This window comes from Hypomesus nipponensis, chromosome 11 (genome assembly GCF_054491055.1).
Source record: "Hypomesus nipponensis isolate SF chromosome 11, ASM5449105v1, whole genome shotgun sequence".
NCBI lineage: Eukaryota > Metazoa > Chordata > Actinopteri > Osmeriformes > Osmeridae > Hypomesus > Hypomesus nipponensis.
The window spans coordinates 2084642-2097265 of NC_140371.1; the positions used below are offsets into that span (position 1 = coordinate 2084642).

The 12624-nt window shown below is 44.5% G+C and overlaps 2 protein-coding genes across 4 annotated transcripts in view; both read left to right on the forward strand.

Moving 5' to 3' along the window:
- The window catches only part of mlip (muscular LMNA-interacting protein), a 42455-nt gene extending 32691 nt beyond the window's left edge, over positions 1–9764 (forward strand). For all 3 annotated transcript variants that reach the window (XR_014768802.1, XM_084709028.1, XM_084709029.1), the window contains 3 exons: positions 1318–1371; positions 1659–1802; positions 9006–9764. Coding sequence is in view for 2 of the 3 variants with exons in the window: in XM_084709028.1 (XP_084565154.1) it covers positions 1318–1371; positions 1659–1802; positions 9006–9251 (444 nt within the window). In the remaining variant the exon portion in view is untranslated. The remainder of the gene's footprint in view (positions 1–1317; positions 1372–1658; positions 1803–9005) is intronic.
- On the forward strand, positions 1809–5917 carry LOC146267684 (uncharacterized). Its single transcript, XM_084709030.1, has 2 exons — positions 1809–4162; positions 4256–5917. The coding sequence occupies exons 1-2, from the start codon at positions 4053–4055 to the stop codon at positions 5271–5273; spliced, it is 1128 nt and encodes a 375-aa protein (XP_084565156.1). The 5' UTR covers positions 1809–4052; the 3' UTR covers positions 5274–5917.
- Positions 9765–12624: the final 2860 nt, after the last annotated feature.

Here is a 12624-nt window from a genome sequence, read left to right on the forward strand (position 1 = left end):
AACAAATGATTGATGCTGCGCTCCGATCAAGACAGTAATGAGCTTTTGCTTGCTTTTAAGACAGCCATTTGTTTAGCATGCACAATGAGAAGACACAGTTTTTTTGTGATGTAATGGATTTGGCAAGAAATGCCAGACTTATAATATTTTTGACATGTCCTGAAATTGAATGTTGAACAAAGGAATGGTCTTTTTTTCAATCCAGACTTTTGGGAAACGTATTTTCTTATTCAGCAGATCAGCTTTCAGGTCACAGAGGTCTAAGCACTCTACTCCAAAAATCTATGAAGACCTTCGTTTTTTGAAGGCCTCCGTCTTCTTTGAAGGAAGCTTACTTAAGTACCCTGAGCTGTTGTTGAACACTGTGCTCATCTATCTGTGGAACCCTCAGACTTCACACAATCAACATCAAGCATCCTGAGTATCCCTTCTGGTCCAGACGTTATAGCATCAAAGTATCAGTTATGAAATCTCTCTCGACTCATACTGCTGGAAAGAAATAGCTACCGGCCCCGAACAAGACTTCTTCAGGGGAACTATGCAGACCTGGTTGGAGATTTCCTGTGTTGCACTGGGTCACCTGCCCATGTTCTTATTGAAGCCAAGGACAGAACACACTTCTTGTGTCCCTAAATATAGATTTACTGTAAATCATCTGTTATCTGGTGAAGCCTACAGCGATAGATAACATATTGAACTGAAAAAACGACAAAACATAGAATTTCGAGGCAAGCTCAACAGACATCTATAAATCTCAAAGAAGAGACTGTCGGGACATAAAAACAAATGCAAACTTGTACAACAGAGACCAGCTTTCATATTTCTATTGAAGTTCAATATTGAGGTTCAATTTTTTTAAAACTTTATTTTAAATGTTGGATTTATAATTTTTTACCACCATGGTTTGTACACTGCACTGTACCAAATATTCAAAGCTGCTACTGAAGATAAAAAATATCATTTGATCATAGAAAACATGTTCAAAGGATGGATAACATCGGTTTTTGTCATGTGTCGTATTTCCAGACATCACTGAGTCTAAAGAGATAAATACTGACATTTCTCCTCAGGTATATTTCCTCAACAAAAGACATGCTCATTGATCCAGTTTCCACTGCCAGTCTCAAAACCCATGAAATCAACTTGTTGAGCAAAATGAAAGCTAATTGGGGCAGCATTTAGGTCATACAGTAGGCACGTAGAACCTATCAATCTAGTTTGAGCCAAAATTCATCTTCCAAGCATATTTATAAGGTTTATAGTTTAACATCCATCTCTCCCGTGAATTTTCATGTTGATCTGTATTGTCTTCTGCAGGCAACACGACACGCACCCCCGGCTCTGGAGTCCAGCCTGCAGGATCACCACACGGTAAACTGCTGCCATCTCTCCCTGCTGATTGGTCCCTCTGCTAGGGCTGTCATGTGCGCTGTACTGAGAGCTGTGCTAGAGGGAAGAGACAAGGGACCAGTCACACCTGGACAGATTGGGCCTCATGTGGCACCAAGGATCGTTATGTCTTTTTATGACACCAGCCTGACATGTTTTTAGGAGATTTCAGAGGCCCCTAAAGACGCCATGCTCCACCCTTTAATTACAGTGTGTTTGTTACAGTGCATACCAAGGCAGCCTGATCCCTGACTCTGGTCCTTTCACAGACCAGGCCTGGCGTCATCAAACCGGTCAACTCTAGTCCAAGATTGACGGTTTCTAACAACGATAAGGATGACGATGGTGACGGCTATCATGGCAACCCCTTCAGGCAGTACATGCAGGACCTGTCACAAAGTCACTCCAGCAAGGTAGGAACCATGGAAACAGCTCTCCTGCTCTCCTGAACGTCTGGCAGAAGCCGTTTTCAGGCATTGCCTCTCAGCAACAGTAAAAATATAAATCTTTGTTTCATATAATAAACTAAGAAAAACAATATCGTACATTTATTGGTGTATAATCGGTGTATTAATATAATAGCTAAGTTCTCATAATAAAACACCAGAAATAATTAATGAAAGAGATTTGAATCACGTCAGGCACGTCATACATTTTCTTTGTTCTCATTTCAATCAATGCACTGCTGGTATCTCTCCTGTCTGGAATCTATACACTGCTGGTATCTCTCCTGTCTGGAATCTATACACTGCTGGTATCTCTCCTGTATGGAATGTATGTACTGCTGGTATCTCTCCTGTATGGAAAATATGTACTGCTGGTATCTCTCCTGTCTAGAATCTATATACTGCTGGTATCTCTCCTATATAGAGTCTATAGACTGCTGGTATCTCTCCTGTCTGGATCTATTCACTGCTGGTATCTCTCAAGTCTAGAATCTATGCAGCGCTGGTTTCTCTCTTGCACTTGTCGAACCCCAGAATCAATGCACAGTGGTGTTTTTCTCTGCATTTCAGTTTGATAACCAGACAGAAACTGTCTCACACTAACAGCCAGAGGTCAGAAACACTTCAACTTACCACAACAAAGCAGGGATGCTTTCTTGATATTTAAACCTCTCACGCCTGTAGCTGTGGCTTCCTGCTGAGAGGAATGTCTGCAGGAGGCCAAGAGCTTGGCTAGGATACCCTTCTCCTTCACCAGGAGCAGTCCCACCATCCTCCATGACGAGGAAGAAGGTCAACCAGCAGGACTCAACATCAGAGACAGCAGCTTGCCAGCAACTTCAGAGCTCATGTGCCTGCAAGCTACCTTTAAGCATCGATTAGGACTCACCCTAAAATAGCAAATCAGTCCTCAAGAAATAAGACATGGGTCAAAACGATAAGAATCACAGATGTTCTGCTTGGGTTCACTCTGTGATGGGTGGCCTGGTAGATTATCAGGCGGCTGGTAACAACTAAGACAGTTCATCATTATGGGAAGACAATATACAAAGAGAGGGAGAGAGACAGAGAGAGACAGAGATGAAGGAAGACCGAGATAGAGAGAGGTGTGGGGTGTGATGTGCTGAATGATGGTACTGGAACTAGAGAAGCACAACAACATATCAGTACAGGAAGCTGCCTTAAGGGACATTTTGAAGATTTAATTTCCCACTTGACCCTGGTGCTTCGGCCAGTGGGACCAATTTCCCATCTTTAAATTAAATAACGTACTTTAAAAGTAAGTTATTTAGTAACTTACTTTAAAAGTAAAATAAATGTACTGCCTGATTTCTTTAACCTTGGGTCATGTTCACGGACCCACCTGTAACCGAAGCAAGCTAGCACACCCTACAATTTCAACAGAAATTATAATAATTATCCTACAATTTCCCCAGAAATTGTACCCTCTAGTTTTGCAATACATTGTTTAGCAAAAAAACGTTTTCGTAAACGGTCCCAAATGGTCCCAGCAAGGTGTAAATTCAGAGTTGGTTTACAGAAATGGTTTTGTCTGTAGTTTTCAACTCCAACAGACAGGTGCTCACAACCTGGGGGAGCTCTGATGGTTCCCTAACCCCAAACCTGGCAACCCTTCACCACTGCCTCTCTCTCACACACACCTCAGGTAAAAGCCCCATACTCTGTTCTGTAGACAGGTCTCCTGGGAGGTCTTAGCAGTGACCTTGGACCCCTGACCTATCGGGGTCGGTTTAGGGTCAGGATGTTCCCCACAGAAACATGAACACCAATTCTGGGTTGAGGAGCACGTAGATGGAAAGAGAGCTGCACTAAAGCCAGTCTGCTGTTCGTCTCCCCTTCCTCGCTCCTCAAAGCGAGAGAGCACTCGGGGGGAGGAACGCCGACTGGCTTTCAATTATTATTTCTTGGATGAGGCGATGATCAACAGCAGGAAGTCTTAGGCATTTAAATTTGACTGAAAGAAATAAGTATCCGCTCTCACGTTGAGTGTTGGGCTCACATGTCTTTATGTGTTTAGGGAGTTCATAAGGATGACTGGGATTAGGTTCCTGTAGCCCACGAACTGAGTCTAAACCACAATTTCTCGTGCATAAATCGGCTCATATGGTTAATAGCTAATGGCTGAAATGAAAGTCTTTGTGATGGTCTGATCTCTGTGGTGGTTTGACTAGGCATAAACGTCTCTTGAAGGATCCTATGCAGGCTGGTATAGACGTTGGGTTTCTTGCAGAAGATCTTTCGTCCTCCTCCATTCAGCCTGCAGCACCCCCTCTTCGACCCTCCCCCTGCTCCTTCCTCCTCCCCAGGTGTGATCCCCTGCTCCTTCCTCCTCCCCAGGTGTGATCCCCTGCTCCTTCCTCCTCCCCAGGTGTGATCCCCTGCTCCTTCCTCCTCCCCAGGTGTGATCCCACGGTCCTTATCCAACATCAGGTCGACTCTCTGTCGTTGCGTCCCCAGCCCTTCTGTGTTGGTCTGTGGTGCCCAGAGCCCGCCACACACTGTCCTCCGACCTCACGTTCCCCCAACCCCCAGAGCCCGCCACACACTGTCCTCCGACCTCACGTTCCCCCAACCCCCAGAGCCCGCCACACACTGTCCTCCGACCTCACGTTCCCCCAACCCCCAGAGCCCGCCACACACTGTCCTCCGACCTCACGTTCCCCCAACCCCCAGAGCCCGCCACACACTGTCCCCCGACCTCACGTTCCCCCAACCCCCAGAGCCCGCCACACACTGTCCTCCGACCTCACGTTCCCCCAACCCCCAGAGCCCGCCACACACTGTCCTCCGACCTCACGTTCCCCCAACCCCCAGAGCCCCCACACACTTTCCCCCGACCTCACGTTCCCCCAACCCCCAGAGCCCGCCACACACTGTCCTCCGACCTCACGTTCCCCCAACCCCCAGAGCCCGCCACACACTGTCCCCCGACCTCACGTTCCCCCAACCCCCAGAGCCCGCCACACACTGTCCTCCGACCTCACGTTCCCCCAACCCCCAGAGCCCGCCACACACTGTCCTCCGACCTCACGTTCCCCCAACCCCCAGAGCCCGCCACACACTGTCCCCCGACCTCACGTTCCCCCAACCCCCAGAGCCCGCCACACACTGTCCCCCGACCTCACGTTCCCCCAACCCCCAGAGCCCGCCACACACTGTCCCCCGACCTCACGTTCCCCCAACCCCCAGAGCCCGCCACACACTGTCCTCCGACCTCACGTTCCCCCAACCCCCAGAGCCCGCCACACACTGTCCTCCGACCTCACGTTCCCCCAACCCCCAGAGCCCGCCACACACTGTCCCCCGACCTCACGTTCCCCCAACCCCCAGAGCCCGCCACACACTGTCCTCCGACCTCACGTTCCCCCAACCCGCTCGCTCTCAGTCTGTCTGAAGTGTAACAGCCTGAGTGGATGACAAAGAGATGAGGCTGATAGCGTTTATGTGTACAGGTGGAGGCAATCCTCATTCCCAGCTAAAACCTTCATATTTAATATTGTAGCATTTCACACTTGTACTGGCACCAGGTTAGAGTGCTTTGTCCTTTGGAAGAAAAGAAAACAACTATGCAACTGGAAACAGTTTGAAGTCTATAAAGATGTGAACATTACTTTCTGCTTTGACAAGGCAAGAATGTGTTTCTCACATTTCAACCTGAAGACAGCTTGAAAACAATCAGTCCTTCAATGCAGAGAGAGGAGAGAGTAAGCACTAAAACCTCATCTTGTCCCAGTGACAGCAGGCTTTTAAGAGAGTTCCATGCATGGCATCGTTTCAAATGTCAACACCGCTGACACATTAAATACTGTTTTCCATCAGTGTGGGTCTGTGCTCAACATCTATAGATGTCTTGTTTTTCCTAGAAAAGGTTTTAAAGTTAGTGTGAGGAGCAGATAAAAATCCAGTGAATGCTGTCAGCCTTTACATTAGCTCGACACTTCAGTCGATGGGCTAACCTGGAGTACAACATACAAATGGTGGGAACACCCATATCTTCCTGGCTCCATTTGCACCTGCCAACTAATAAAGGGTCTCAGTGTGAGGTAACTGTTGTGGTTAAAGAGCCTTGCTTCTTCTTGTGAGCGCGGTTCGTTCATGCAGCACCCCAAGTCCTCGCACACGTCTCCCCGGCTGACACCACTCCACTGGCTGCCGGTTGCCGTGACAATCAGGCACGAACCCCTGACCCTCATCTATGCTGCGGCCAACAGGCCCCGCCTCCAGGCTATCATCCAGCCGTGCTCGCCGAATCGTGCCCTCCGCTCCACGACCTTGGGAAAGATGGATCCCTGCACTGCATCCGCGCGGTACTTCTCGTCGCGTGCTCCAAAGAGGCCGAACGATAACGCGCGTCTTGGTTCGAGCCGTCTCCCCTTCGAGGTCTGGAGGCTCACCTTAACGACGCTCGACTCGGCCTGAGGGCACTTAGAGCCGCACTTAGCAAATCTGCTGTAACTCCGGGAAATTTGTCTTTTACTTGAGATACTGTTGCACTTCTTTGCTGCATGCACTATACTGTCATATTGTTGTTATTTTGCACCTAAGTTGTGATATTAAGATTGAACATAACAGGAGAGTTAAGATTGGCTACAGTCTGGTGGCAGGGATATGGCTGCTTTTCACTGTGCTAGCTAAACACGGACCATTCCTTTGACTCGAACTAAGAAAATATCAGATATTTCTGCTGTAGCTTTGCATAAAAGTCTCTGCTAAATAGGCCTGAATAGAATGTAAAAATTTCAAATGCAGTACATAAGTCATCTTATCTATTCCTTATAAAATACTGGTGATTGCAAACAAAAACGTCTGTCTGTGAGGATTCCTTTTGAGAAACAACAAATTGATTGACTTATATCAGCGTAAAGTGGGTGTGGTCATTTTGTGTAGAGCAGATCAAGTAATTCAATTCAATTATTGAATTTTCAAAAACCGCATTGGGTACCAAGGTGCTGTACATGGAGTTGATAAAATCTCATACATACAGCTTAACAATATAACAATACAAGACAGGAAAAGATGATTTAACATAGTAACATTTATATTTAAGATAATTTATCTGCTATTAATTAAAAGCTACGGAATTAATTATGTTTTTAAGGCCCCCTGGAAAGACACTAGAGACGGCGATGATTTCATGGCCAACAGAAGCTTGTTCAAAAGTCTAGGGCCTGCCACCGCAAGAGCTCTGTCTTATAACGTGAGGGAATAGATTAGGCAAGTTAAAATTATAGGCCTACACAATGATTTATTGAAATCAATGGAAATATAATGAACAGTACTAGATATATTTGTTATTGGTTTTAGTAAGACTTTGATTGGCTAACAAATGAAAGCTAATCATAGGCCTACAATGGATCAGATGAAAAGAGCGGGAAAGGGGGAGGAGAAAGAATCAAGGCCGTTGTCTAATAAAGGGAATGGTCTAGTGGTTAACTAACGACAGTTAGTTTAAGGTGTAGGTGTAGTCTCATCAAACACACATATGACATCGATGTACTTCATGCCAATGTCACAAGTAAGAAACAGCAAGTCGCATTTACTTTCCCCACTGCGTTGAAGTTGCGGGTCAAAAGCGGAGTCCGTTTAAATCTTGGTTGTAAACAAATCAAATGTAATTCGATCAAAGTTCTTTTGTCAAAGTATTCCTTTTAATCCGCTGTGAGAATGAGTTTGATCAGTTCCGTAACATCGCAGTTTGAATTGCGTTTGGGAACTTCTGCAGAATTGTTCAGGTAGTGTTCCAATCACTAATCTTGTTGAATCCAAGGAGAAGCTTGGCGAGATCCTTGCTTCTGAATGCCTATCCGGTGTCAAGGGACTTGCGGTATCAATGAACTTGACGAGTGATTGGTCGTTGTTGGTTTTTAGCAAGTTTTTTTTTTTCAGAATAAAGGGGTAGTGTCTCGAGGCACGTCATACAGTTCATTTGTCAGTTTGTTGACTTGGTATTCAAGCTGATTCATGGATAAGTGTGAAAAGGAATGTAACTTTTAAGATTGTGGCCTTTAAAACACATTTACATACATTTACATGTATTTATTTAGCAGACGCTTTTATCCAAAGCGACTTCCAAGAGAGAGCTTTACAAAGTGCATAGGTCACTGATAACAAAATAGCTCCCTGGTCTGGTATAGCCTATATGGTGGCCCACAGGTGCAAATGCCCTGCAACTTGCACAATGCACTGCACAATGACCCGAAGGTTCACAACAACCCATCGTTGTTCTGTGACAACTTTACCAATACAAAAACAAAGCATTTATTTTTTACCTTTGCGCTGTGGGGAGTGTGTTGGTTCAGCATCATTCTTTAGAATCATTCTTTTGCACGGAATTGTGCTAAATGGCATTGTGTTAAATCAGATCGTGTTGAATTGCACTGCGTCTCTGTACGGGTTGTGGACTTCAGGAAGAACTGTTGAACTTTCCGCTGTTTGCCTCTTCATTCAAGCCAAGGGTTCACTTTTATGACTAAATGTCCTTAAACACATTGCTTTTTGCACTGCATCACAAATTGTATCTTGTCTCACTTTTATTTTATTTTTAATATTTGTATTTTTATATTGTAAAATCGTATATTCTATTTAATATTTTATTGTACATTTTACATTATTCTAATTCCAATTAATTACTGCTAGTTATGTACCCTTAGAAATAGTTTGTCCTCATATTTAAATTTAAATTCCTATATGTTTAATATATGCATCTTCATACCAAAGCAAATTCCTTGTCTGTGCAAACTTTCATGGCGAATAAAACCCATTCTGATACTGGAATCAGCCTCAGTGATGAAGAATCAGCCTTAGTGATAAAGAATCAGCCTTAGTGATGAACCCTAATGTTTGATAATCACCCCACTCCCCTTCTCTGATTGGTGATTTTTGGCTGATCTGGGATCAGGTGACGGGTCACTACAATCAGTTAGTTTCTTAATTGCCAATTACAAACTGTGGCACAGACACAAGCCCTCGAGGTCCACATATGGAAAATACTGATCCAAACTAATTTCACTCAACAGCTTCCCAATGCCAGTCAATATCTGTTTTGGATTTGTGCATGAATACAATTGCTTGATCAAAATACCCGTATTCAATTATTGATAGTTTCCTCTGCCAGAACAGTCATCTTACATTATTTAATCTATTTTTCAGCTTGAAAGCACCCGCCTGACGACCGAGCCAGGGGCCGGAGGCTGTGCAGGCCAGGGGGCCGGAGGCTGTGCAGATCTGGGGGCCGGAGGGGGGAGGAGGACAGCGCCTGGGGGCCCGCTATGCCTCTCTCCCCTCCTGATATCAGAGGGTGAGAGGCCACACCCACCTGCAGAAGGAGACAGGCTGAGATTGCAGCCCCTCTGCAGCCCCGCCCAGCAGCCCCAGGCCTTGGAGACCCACATCTAAGATACTGAGAGGTGCAGCAACTGCCACGTCCTCCTGTGTTGGTCTGAGCCATGTCCGGCTGACTCCTAAAACATTTCAAAACATGATATGAATCTTGCATTTTGAACCTCCTCATACTGTTTTATTTGCAATCATGTTACTCACCAGTTTGAATGTCATTTGAACCATCATGTTATGTTGTTTTGGCATCAAAGGCTTCATTTTGTAGGAATTCTGAATTTTCATTGACAAATGATTTATATGATTTTGGCACCAATTTCAACAATATAATTTTCAATCATAGTTATCGGAAATCAAAACACTTAGTTGAGAGTGATTGCACCTTCAGTCAAGCAAAGCTGATTGGATTTTATAATGCAATCCAATTGTAATGGATGGATCACACATTGGGAGGGAAGAGATGAGAGTGCATGTCCTGGATGAATGGAGGACAGTTTAGAATCATTATTGATACTATCACAGATGTGAAAGATGTGCTTTTGCCCGATGCTGAATAAAATAATGTCATAGCCATGTGTTTGCAGATGTCTTCTCCTTTGATCTGGGGTTACTTGAGCAATAAGGTACGAGAGGCTGTACTTTATCGTCAATAATGTACGGGTTCCAGGGTGTTGTTAGCTGATAATGGACACCTCGTCGGGCATTATCCTTACATAATGCACACCCCGGAACTCCCTCTCAACCAATCAGAATGCTTGATTTCATCCACCCGTATTATAATTGGACATAGAGTTATCATAGCTAGCTTGAGTATATTTTTTTTATTTCTTGAATTGACCGCTTCACCAAACTTCTTGAGGTTTATTTTTGATGCAATTTCGATCCAATTTCGTCCTACAATCGTACAATCGTAGCCAATGTTTCTTAACAACACCGTTGTTTTTTGTTTGCAGTTATTTGTGGATCAAATTTACGTTTTAGTATGTGCTTTCTTTTTTGTAGTCCTGTAGAAGCACATTATTTTCCTCCTCTGACCAATTTGGTTGTCTTGCCTTCTTTACGTAGGTCTATAAGCTAGCTACTAGCTAGCTCTAGCTACAAAGGTGACTAAACAACGCGGTCACCGTGGAAATGGTCAAATTTTGGTTTACATTTTTTAATTGAAATCACGTTAAATGTAGTAAATCCCTTACCGTTTCACCTTAGCTAAGGAAATCATTTAAGGGATTCTGTGCAACCCCCTTAAGTAAATCCCTTAGCTAAGGAGAAATTTACCTTTAAGTGTCATACTTGAGGATAAAACTTAAGGTGTTTTGTGCAACCGGCCCCAGGTCATGTAATTGCGTGGCTACGAAAATTAAAAAAATGGATATCTACGAGTAGCCTAGTTACAGTAGCAACTAATGGCTAGACCTGAGCAGCTAGTTAGGCTTATCCCTGATATCACAGGACAGTGCAATATTATTGCTCAAAAATTAACCGAATGTTGCTAGTCTAGCTTGTTAACCAATAAACTGCTGAACACCACTACGTGTAGCCTAGACAGTCTTTTTCTTCGGCAACCTTTTAGTTATTTTGAGTGCGCATGAATATGGAACGCTTCCAGTTGAAGGTAAATGTAAAAAGGCGTAGGCCCTACAATACTTTATGTAAGGGATAATGTATAGAACGCCGGTCATTATCGGCAAAATAAGCCCCAACAGGGCGAACAGCATTCAGCGTTCTATACATTATCCCACTTATTACACGGCTACTTGCCATCAAGATGACTTAACAAAGTGTGTCTTTTAACAATTTATTTGTTACCATTCATAGTGTTGATCAGCAGATCAACCGCTTCGCGTCGGGGTGCTGTTCGCCCTGTCGGGGCTTATTTTCCCGATAATGACCGGCGTTCTATACATTATCCCACTTATTACACGGCTACTTGCCAACAAAAAGACTTAACACAGTGTGTCTTTTTACAATGTATTTGTTACCATTCATAGTGTTGATCAGCAGAGAAATAGTTCGCCAAAGACGTTGAGCTTTCTACAGCATGAAGAACAGCCGTGTAATAATGCTCATTATTACACGGCTGTTCTTAACGCTGTAGAAAGCTCTATTCTCTTGAATGGGGCTTCCCAACGTTCTGCGGTCTGATATCTTCTGATAACAGACCGTTGCTATGAATAACAGACCGCTGTCAAGGAAAGTGGCCTTTTTGCTTCTGATTCACGTCTTTCGTAGCACTCCGCAAGTAGTCCGGTAACTTTTCAACCCCAGTGTACTCCGTTGCTTAGCAACGTCAGCTGATTTGAAACCTAAAGAATGTTCAACGTCTATGAAGTTCAACGTCTTTGGCAAACTATTTCTCTGCTGATCAACACTTCGAATGGTAACAAATAAATTGTTAAAAGACACACTGTGTTAAGTAATCTTGTTGGCAAGTAGCCGTGTAATAAGCGGGATAATGTATAGAACGCCGGTCATTATCGGGAAAATAAGCCCCGACAGGGCGAACAGCAGTAGTTTTGCTCTGAAGGGGCTTATTTTCATTATCCCGCTCATGACCAGCGTTCTATACATTATCCCTTACATAATGCACACCCCAGAACTCCCTCTCAACCAATCAGAATGCTTGATTTCATCCACCCGTATTATAATGCAATTTAAGGGACGTTCCTCTCTTTTCCTCTCTTTCTCTATCCCTCTCTCTCTCTGTCTCTCTCTCTGTCTCTCTCTATCTCTCTCTATGTCTCTCTCTCTGTCTCTCTCTCTGTTTCTCTCTCTCTCTTTCAGTGTCTCTCACTCATCAGACTAGGTGATGGGGATGTTGGTCTGCATGGCATGTCAGTGTCAGGCTGTGATGCATCCTGACTATCTAATGGTCTGAAAGCTGGGTCCAGTGCAGCGAGTCACAGAAGACAACACAGAGTTCAGTCTGTCAGACCCACTCATGCTGAAGGATGAAAAACATTGGGTGTGGGGAACAGAAAGGATTGGCAAAATGAGATGCATAAAAACCTACTGGTGTGCAAGAACTTATGTGCTCTGCAATTTATGCATTACATTATGTTCACGGGTGAAAGGTGTCCAGTCTAAGATGGTTTAGAGCTGGAAAAATAACACAGAGTGTGGGCTGCTTCATCAGTGTGTCTCTGTGAGTGTGGGCTGCTTCATCAGTGTCTGTGAGTGTGGGCTGCTTCATCAGTGTGTCTGTGAGTGTGGGCTGCTTCATCAGTGTGTCTCTGTGAGTGTGGGCTGCTTCATCAGTGTCTGTGAGTGTGGGCTGCTTCATCAGTGTCTGTGAGTGTGGGCTGCTTCATCAGTGTGTCTCTGTGAGTGTGGGCTGCTTCATCAGTGTCTGTGAGTGTGGGCTGCTTCATCAGTGTGTCTGTGAGTGTGGGCTGCTTCATCAGTGTCTGTGAGTGTGGGCTGCTTCATCAGTGTC